The 10,182-nt window shown below is 41.5% G+C and overlaps 1 protein-coding gene across 1 annotated transcript; it reads right to left on the bottom strand.

Moving 5' to 3' along the window:
- Positions 1 to 8,622: 8,622 nt before the first annotated feature.
- LOC138363102 (zinc finger protein 853-like) lies at positions 8,623 to 9,006 on the bottom strand. Its single transcript, XM_069322089.1, has one exon. The coding sequence runs from the start codon at positions 9,004 to 9,006 to the stop codon at positions 8,623 to 8,625; it is 384 nt and encodes a 127-aa protein (XP_069178190.1).
- Between the last annotated feature and the right edge of the window lie 1,176 nt (positions 9,007 to 10,182).

The raw sequence follows: 10,182 nt of genomic DNA on the forward strand, positions 1-10,182 counted from the left end.
TTTTATACCAAAAATATTACAATTAGTGAAAATAGGTTAAGTGATGGGACATACCAATAGACTATGTCTCTTCTTTCAAATACCTTGGAGTCTCTGTCCCTTGTACCTCAACTGCAATCAATAAGTTACATCAACAATGTAGAGACAGACTCAAGGCTCTCAGAACTGTAGTGGGGTACAGCCCGAAATATGGTGTTAATATTAGAATAGTAAGAATGATGTATTTAGCGTATAAAGGTCTCTGATAGACTATCATGTACCAGCTTTGGTCCTACAGAATGGCAAAAGTATTGATAGACTGGAAAAAATACAAAATGAAGTGTCCTATACAAAGTTCATAGGTCCCTTAAAATTGTTATTAGACGAGAACTCCTGGATGAACTTGAAGAAAGTAAAACAGTGTAAAACTGGACAGTGTTTCTGTTTATGTCTAGAATGGGAACCCCTGTAAGAGAACCTCTTGAAACACTTGTCACATTCAAAAGGCTTCTCCCCTGTATGGAGTCGACGGTGTTCTGTTAAGGCTTCTTTTCGCTTATATACTTTTTGGCAAATATCACATATGAATCTGTGTTCGTCATCATCAACCTCATTTCCATCTGCTCTCATTGCATGACCATTGTTAAGAGCAGAGTAGTAGGCTAAACCGGGGGGTGCCAACTTCAGGGACTTAGCCTGAGTGTTGGATGGAGCTGACTGTACAGAGGTTAGTTTTGGTGATGCTGATGGTTTAGATTTAAGGGAGAGATCGATCGGTTGTACATCATCAACCTCATTTCCATCTGCTCTCATTGCATGATCATTGTTAAGAAACGACGAGTCAATGCTTACAACCTTGGGATTAGCCTGAGTGTTGGATGGAGCTGACTGTACAGAGGTTAGTTTTGGCGATGCTGATGATTTAGATTTAAGGGAGAGATCGATCGGTTGTACATCATCAACCTCATTTCCATCTGCTGTCATTGCATGATCATTGTTAAGAGGAGGGTAGTAGGCTAAACCGGGGGGTGCCAACTTCAGGAACTGGTAAAACGACGAGTCAATGCTTACAACCTTGGGATTAGCCTGAGTGTTGGATGGAGCTGACTGACCCTCACAATAGTCACTGAAACGTGGAGAACGAACCTTCTTTCCATTACTAGTGGTCTGGGCAGAATCTGCATCTCTTTCATCATCCCTACTCCCCAAAATGTTATTTTTTTGATGTTGTTGCTGTATTTTTTGTTGTTGTTGATGGAATTGTTCATCTAACCACTCAAGAGTGTGTTGATGTGGGCATCGCCAGGAGATGAGAGCCTCCCCCCCCCCCCCCACAGTGCCACATTCACACACTTTTTGTCCCTGCGTCTCGCCCATTGCCCCATCGTCCATGCCTTCATGGCATCCACCAGCGACATCTTTGATGTGCCCTTGAGTATGTTGGGACTGAGAAAAGTTATGTTGAGATGGTTGCTGTTGTCCATTGTCACTGCCCCGGGGCACAAACCCAGCCTCTAGACAACTGCCTGAGTGACAGTTTCTTGGGTTGGAAGAGGACTGTGTGTCAGGTCCAACATGCGCCATGTTCAGATGATTGATGAGCCGCTTAGTACTGGGGTCCTGAAATTTTTTTAGGTTGTTACAATCAGACCATTATTAAATTAGTCTATAAACATCCAAACTAAAAAAAAAAAAAAAAAAAAAAACTATGATCATTGAGAAACAATATTCATTGCTGGTAAATTTTACATTGTAATTTTTACATCCCTAGGCATTCCATAAAATTAAATTTTAGACAATTATTCATCCAAAAAATTACAAAAATTACACACACACAAAAAAAAAACAAAAAACAAAAACAAATTAATACTATAACCCTTAAACAGCCTGTCTTTATCAACCCTGTCAATTCCCTTGAGGATCTTGAATGTGGTGATCATGTCCCCCCTAACTCTTCTGTCTTCCAACGAAGTGAGGTTTAATTCCCGTAGTCTCTCCTCGTAGCTCATACCTCTCAGCTCGGGTACTCGGTATAAGTGCTGGACCCGCGATGTTCTATATGGTACTTCTCACAAAATCGTTTGAACTCTGCAGACCAAATATTGCTACCGTTGTCAGTGTTATGACCCTTGACCTCTGGGTATGGTTCCTCTGTTTGCAGTTGTAATTTTTTTTTTACAATAATACGGCTTTGCTTATTAAAAGTATCTAGGGTAAATAAGTCAACTGCTTACTCAACAAAGCAATATACTTAAATTAAGGGTAACAGAGAACATACAAACATATAACTGGAAATACAAGCAGCCATAAATATTAATGCACCAGAATACAATAACAATATCATTATATAAGCACTGATCACTATTTTTAAAACTTAAATGGATAGTTGGGTGTGCACATAATGGTCTAACCAGGAAATCAGCTGTTACTAAACAATAAACAAGTACCACAGACTTATCTCACAACATGTCCATGCCAGCCAGCTCCACCCACGCGACTGGCGTTGCTGGAGCATGCACGGCATGGTGTCTACAAGGTACCAACTAAAACCCACATGAAACCTCTAGATACTCTGCTATCAGGGAGTAATACTTAAGAACATAATTATAACTAAACTTATATGCCTATACCACTGCTAAGGTGTACACAAGAAGTTAAGTACAATCAATAAACAGGAATAATTACAGGGGTGAATCAGTGACGCTAGCTTGATACACTGCACGCATTAATGGAACATCCCAAATATGGTCATCCCCCCATGAGACGCCACGGTCTCCCCCTACAGGAATGAATATGCAATAGCATTAACAAAATATTAAATACAGGCACAGTACAGCATGCTACATTTAAATAAAAAATATATATACTGGAACACAACTGGATACAATGTTTTATTTAAATAACTGAGGAAAGAAATGTTGGATATACATATTTATCATGAAAAATATTAGAATCAAATATATGGATTTGTAACATCCCTCCCTGTCCTTAAAGAAAAATGAAATTAACTGAAGGTTAATTTCATTTTTTGACTACATAAGAGTATAGCATTGAGTACTCCAACAACACAAAATCAACGTATAAAACGATCAATTAAATGAAACTTATAAAAAACCAAAAGGTAAAGACATCCTCATGTATAGAACAATTCACATTAGGGCACTGCAATGGGGAATCCCCTGGATAAGGCATCAGCAATTACATTTTGCCTTCCAGGGATATGTCTAATTACTATGTTGAACTCTTGTAAAATCAAAGACCACCTAAGAATTTTTTGGTTCTTACATTTCATGGAGTTAATGAATGTCAGAGGATTATGATCTGTGTATATGACAACTTGATTACCTGACAGGTATGTTTCAAACTTCTTAACCGCCAAAATCAAACAAAGAGCTTCCTTCTCTACCACAGACTAATTAGTTTGTGCCTTATCAAATTTACAAGAAAAATAGTATACAGGGTGTTCTAAATCATCTGGTCCTACCTGGGAAAGAACCGCACCTGCTCCTAGATCCGAAGCGTCTATATGCATTATAAATGGCTTATGAAATTGTGGACTGGCTAATACAAGTGATGTTGACAGTATTCCTTTCAACTTCTGAAAAGAGTTCTGACACTCCTGTGTCCACTTGAACTTTACCTACTTTAAGAATATTAGTTATAGGTGCAGCCACAATTGAAAAATTCTTACAATATGTTCTATAATATGCACATATCCCAATAAACCTCTGCACGGATTTCTTGCTCGTTAGTACTGGGTAATCCACGATTGCCTGGAACTTGTCTTGCAACGGGACTATCTTACCTTGTCCGGCCTCATGTCCTAAGTAAATTATTGTTTCCTTAGCCCAGCTACATTTATTTACATTTACAGTTAGATTAGCATGTCGTAACACTGCAAACAAGTGTTTCAAACTAGAAATATAGTCTTCCCAACACTTACTAAAAATCACAATATCATCTAAGTATGCTCTACAATCTGGCACATCTTTTAGCAAAGAATTCATCAACTTTTGAAAAGTTGTTGGGGCATTTTTCAGTCCAAATGGCATCACATTAAATTCAAATACTCCATCAGGGGTGATAAAAGCTGTCACTTCCCTAGCAAAGTTAGTAAGTAGTATCTGGGGACACCCCTTTAGATACGTCTAGTTTTGATACATATTTAGCATGATCAATTTGGTCAATGCAGTCTTCTAGGAAAGGTAGTGGGTATACATCAACTACAGTTACCTTGTTTAACTTCCTAAAGCCCACTACTAACCGCCATTTTCCATCTGGTTTTGGTACCACTAAACACGGTGAACTCCAAGTGCTCTGACTGGGTCGAATGAAACCATGGTGAAGAAGATAATCAACTTCCTCCTTGATGATACGTCATTTCTCAGGGGTCACTCGATATGGGTGTAGCCGAATTGGAGTTACCTGTCAGTTGAACATTATGAGTAATGAGAGGTGTCTGAGTGGGGACCTCCTCATCAAGTTGGAGAACGTCTTCAAAAGGTCCTGGTACTCTGCTCTCTGTTCATCCTGCAAATGACACAACAATTCTTCCCCGGAACTGGAATTAGATAAAAGAGGATTACCATCTTCCCCTACAACAATTGTCTCCTCAGGGTTTACCTCCTCAGTTACACAACAAGCCACAATACTGGGCCCATGTTACGGCCCTCTCGGGTCGCAACTGGGTTCTTACTCTGATGTCGTTAGAGGAAGGGTATCCGGCCCCAAGCCAGTAGTGGCTTTCAAGTGATGTGATCAGTAACGCAAGTAAACTAAAAGGGGAAGGGAAAGAAAGGCAAAAACTTAAGATTATAATTAATACCTTCACCAATAAATAATATATAAAAAGTTACACAGGGGGAGGGGTATTAACACTGCACAGGGGAATTATTTACACTGTAGTCTTCTTCTGAAGACCCTGGTTCTTCTTGGTGCCAAGTTCTCGGTGCTCTCGTGGCCTCTCGACGAATCCTTCGACAAGCTGAGTCTACCCCGGACACAGGCCAGCCAAAACACAGTTCCACTGGGGGCACCGCCGTGGAGGCCGTCAACCACAAGTCCAGCAAACTGCTGGCAGGTTCCGGATCAGCAACGCTGTTCAGGCCACTCCACGAGCGATACTAGGGTAGCGCCCTAGTCAGGAGCCTCGTGTGATACCACAGATCACTCTCCTGTCCACAATACCCCAGTGGTCAATCGTCTCCACCAGTCGGTCCCGGGTACGACAATCCTTCAACTGCCACTTCACTGGCAGGGTGACACCACAGTGTTCCTCCGGGAGGCGACTCACAGCTGCTGCAGCAAAGCACTTGGTATGGGAACGGCTGCCTTGGGTAGACTGCCTCAACTTCCCTTACAGCAGTCCCAGGTCGACTCTGAAAGCAGACACGTCATCAATAACAGGGACACACTAAAGCACCTCACTTACTGGCTCAGACACAAACGCCCACCTATCCACTCCATAGATGGCGTTGTCGTCTGAGCACCACCTCACCAGAGGTCAGCAATGGCTGTGTTGTGTGCTAAACAGGACTAGAAACTGGCCCTTGTGGCCAGTACACTTCGTCCTCACCAGGTGTCGTCGTCCATTTGGAGGGGGTTTCGGGAGCTGACCCACAGATGGCGCGGTCGTCACTGTTCCGTGCTCGGACGCTGGATTCGGGTCCGTAACAGCCCACAATAAGCCTTCAAACGATTCACATGCACAACCATTGACTGACGGTTATGTTTGGGGTTACAGACTTTATAGGTAAGTTCACCGAGACGTTTTACCACTCTATAAGGTCCTACAATTTTGTGTGACATAGAAGTCCAATACGAGGCTTCAAGAGCAGTACTAAATCTCCTGAATCAAAAACTCTGAGTTTGGCCTTGAACCGCTTATCATGCCGCTCCTTCGTTACCTGGCCCAGATGTAACGCCAACTCCTTCGTTCGAGACAGCTTGCTCTTCACATCCTTTTAGGTATCGTTCACTCTGTCTAGCTGTTACATCTTCCAACATTTTCTCCTGCAACATTTTTAAGGGTCCTCTCACCTGATGTCCAAACACAAGATCAAATGGGGAGCAGCCTAGGGCAGTGTGCAACCCGTCCATGGCAGCAAATAGTACGAATGGTAAATTGTCATCCCAATGTCTGGGTGAATCTTCCCCAGTTGTTTTAAACATGTGTTTTAAGGTTTGATGGAACTTCTCGATTCTCCCTTGACTCTGAGGATAATAAGGACTATAGAAGTTATGTTGAATTCCAAATGAACTATAAAAGTTTTAAAGGTTTTGGAACAAAAATTGCTCCCATTATCAGTTTGAATGATATGGGGCATACCAAATAATGAAAAAAACCGTTCAAAGTGCTTTATGAGGGTAGAAGTCCTAATGTTACGCAAGGCATATGCTTCAGGGAACCTGTTAGTCATACATAGGATAGTAAACATAAACATATTTCCTGATTTAGTTCAGGGTAAGGGGCCGACAAAACCCAACACCACATATGTAAAAGGCTCCTCTGGCACTACAATAGGGTGTAAGGGTGCTCGTGGCACAGTCTGGTTAGGTTTACCAACAGCTTGACATGCAACACAATTGTGACAATATCTGACCACATCCTTTTTGAGTTTTGGCCAATAGAAAAACTTACATACTTTATGATACATATAGGAAATCCCTTGGTGACCTCCCATAAGGCCATCATGGGCAGCTTGCAATACCTGCTCCGTATACTCCTTGGGTACGACGAGCTAGGTCCTAGACTCATAATCATCTGATTAGGGAGTTCCTGGTGGTCTCCATCGTCACATCAAATATCGATCATTGAAATAGCAACCCGTACTCTTATCCAAAGTATTAATAGTATCAGCTGCTTCTGATACTCTGCAACTCACTCAATCAGTATCAGATCAGTACTATGCAACTCATTCAAGGTCTGGGATCAACAGCTGGAGCGAGCGAGCAAGGAACTGGTACCTGTGCCACCTCTTCCAGACCATCCTCTAGGTCAGAATAAATCAGGGCTTTGGCACCAGCCTCACTCTCGACATCCGCGTGAGCTAAGAATGTACCCGCAAGGTCCACCTCCACCTCCCTGTCTGAAGGGGTCCTGGCCTCGACAACATCCACCTTGGAAGTCACAGGATTTACCTCATCCTGCTTACCCATGGATCTGGTCGCAACACAGGCTGGATAGATGACATCATAATCCGCATCCGGTTGAGCCAGCACTGAACAAGGATTAGTAAACATGATAGGACACTCTGTCCCACTAACTTGACACTTGTCAAAATCATTACCCACAATAACATCAACCCCAGGGATGGGCAACTGCTCACTAACTGCTACAGTGCACCAACCTGGTGTAATAGATGACTTCAGGTGAATTTGAACTAATGGTACACGCTGGACATGACCTCTAATACCTTGCAATAATACTACTTAACCAGTGTCTTCTGTGCTAACATCGGCAAGAGTACGGTGAGAGATTAGAGATTGGGAAGCACCAGTATCCCTCAATAACTGCACTGCCTTTCAGCTTCCACTAGTACAAAGTAAGGTACCCGAATATAGGTACGGTTTAAAGTTAGTCATCCAATTGGGCATGACTGGAACAACATTAGAATTATTTGCTTGCAATCCCCGTCTCATAATCATACAACCGCTCTGATTATGAGGGTGGGGTAGGTCTGTTATGCCTTGCATTCAGGGTGCAAGGCATAACAGGAATTAACCACATGACCTCTTCTGCAATGCGTGCAATATCTGCCAGTGGTCTAAACAACCGAACCAACTGCAGGTTTAGACACTACATTATTTGAGGGTGACAACCCTGTCTGCTGTTTCTCAATCTTTGGCTTTACAGGAGAAGAGTTCAGGGGAGTAGGTGAGTTAGCTGGTCTGGCCTGGAAAACAGAGATTTAGGAACATGATAATTACTCTTAGAATTATAAGTATTTGATTGTGCTCGAAAAGGCCCCTTAGTGAGTAGTTCGTGTTCGTCTGCTAGCTTGGCTAGTTTCATAATGTCATTGGTCTGTTTATGTTCAGCTATAAACAAGGCTAATTTCTCTGGTAGATAACCTAAAATCTCATCTGTCACTATGTGGTTTCACAAAGTCTCAAAATCTGTCATGGAAAGTGCTTTTACCCATTTATCAAAATGATTCATTTGAACTCTTGCAAAATCAGAAATGGTCTGATCATGTGCTCTATTTATACCTCTAACTTTCTGTCTATGGGCCTCTAGGATATGCTGGTATGCATTTAAGATGCTCTCTTGGAAAAATTTAAAGTCAAAAGAATTAGCAGCAGGAAGAGATGCAAAAATTTCCTGGGCTTTCCCCTTAAATTGTCCCTGCATGATGGCAACCCATTGATCCACAGGCCAATTCATACTGACTGCTAACTTCTGGAAATGCAAAAATAATATTTCTGGGCCCTCCTCATTGAATTGAGGTAAATCTACATTTTTCCTAAACTTAAAAGTGCTATCAGTACTATCTGTATGATTACTAGTGTCACCATGCCTTGCTGCAATTTTCTGTTCCTCTAGTCTATTATTATTTATTCCTATAATCTGTTGAATTTCCTATTGCTGCTGCCTAACATCTTCTAGTTGCAACTGAGCTTCAATTATTTTGCTCTGTGCTTCTAGTTCTGCTTGTTTTTGTTGATTTGAGCTTCAGTCTCAAGTTGTTTTTGCTGGTTCTGAGCCTCAATCTCAAGTTGTCTTTGCTGGTTCTGAGCCTCAATCTCAAGTTGTCTTTGCTGGTTCTGAGCCTCAATCTCAAGTTGTCTTTGCTGGTTCTGAGCCTCAATCTCAAGTTGTCTTTGCTGGTTCTGAGCCTCAATCTCAAGTTGTCTTTGCTGGTTCTGAGCCTCAATCTCAAGTTGTCTTTGCTGGTTCTGAGCCTCAATCTCAAGTTGTCTTTGCTGGTTCTGAGCCTCAGGCATCTGCTGCCGAGTCTCCAACTCCAGCTGTTTTTGGTGATTCTGCATCTCCAACCTCTGTTTCTCTGCTTCTAACTCAGCCATCTTTAGCTTAGATTCCATCTCTAACTTTAGAATTGCCAGCAGGTCACTTGACTCTTCTTCTAATTCCTCTAACTACTCCTTGTCAAGTTTCTCCTCCTCCATCAAGTGTGTGACAATGACTCTTACTAGCTGAGCCTTTAATATTCTCCTGGAAACTGTCGTATTTAATTTTTCAGCCATGTACAACAACCCAGACTTCTTCAAGTTTTTAATTTCACCAAAATTTGGATGCTCCACCAACACAGCAACTTGTTCCTCCATTGTCAGCTTAATTAACACAACTAGCAATTACAACAACACTGAAGGTTTACTTGGCCCCTGACACAAGCTGTACACTTACCTCAATCGTGAAGTGTTGAGATAACTTCCACAAGCAGCTCAGAATGAAACTGAAAAGTGGTACACAGGCTTGGTTAGGTATCACTAGTTAACCACACAGTACCTAGAAAGGCATTAACAATTAATAACATGCACCACTATTTTGTTCATTAAATTATGGGAATCAATTATCAATATAGGCCCTCATTTTCTTATGACCCTTGACCTCTGGGTATGGTTCCTCTGTTTGCGTTGTAAAAAAAATTATTTAATAATACGACCTTGCCTACTAAAAGTGTCTAGGGTAAATAAGTCAACTGCTTACTCAACAAAGCAATATACATAAAGTAAGGGTAATAAAGAACATACAAACGGAAATACAAGCAGCCAGAAATATTAATGCACCAGAATACAATAACACAATATCATTATATAAACACTGATCACTATTTTATAAACTTAAATGGATAGTTGGGTGTGCACATAATGGTCTAACCAGGAAATCAGCTGTTACTAAACAATAAACAAGTACCACAGACTTATCTCACAACATGTCCATGTCAGCCAGCTCCACCCACGCGACTGGCGTTGCTGGAGCATGCACGGCATGGTGTCTACAGGGTACCAACTAAAACCCACATGAAACCTCTAGATACCCTGCTATCAGAGAGTAATACTTAAGAACATAATTATAACTAAACTTATATGCCTATACCACTGCTAAGGTGTACATAAGAAATTAAAACACTGGTGAAATTACGCTGTAAACATCTCACATCTTGCAGCACTGTACATGTGCAGATTCTCTACCTCCTATTCTAGGATTGAAATAATTAGTTTTGACAAATTTGCACAATG

Source organism: Procambarus clarkii, chromosome 10, assembly GCF_040958095.1.
Source record: "Procambarus clarkii isolate CNS0578487 chromosome 10, FALCON_Pclarkii_2.0, whole genome shotgun sequence".
Taxonomy (NCBI): domain Eukaryota; kingdom Metazoa; phylum Arthropoda; class Malacostraca; order Decapoda; family Cambaridae; genus Procambarus; species Procambarus clarkii.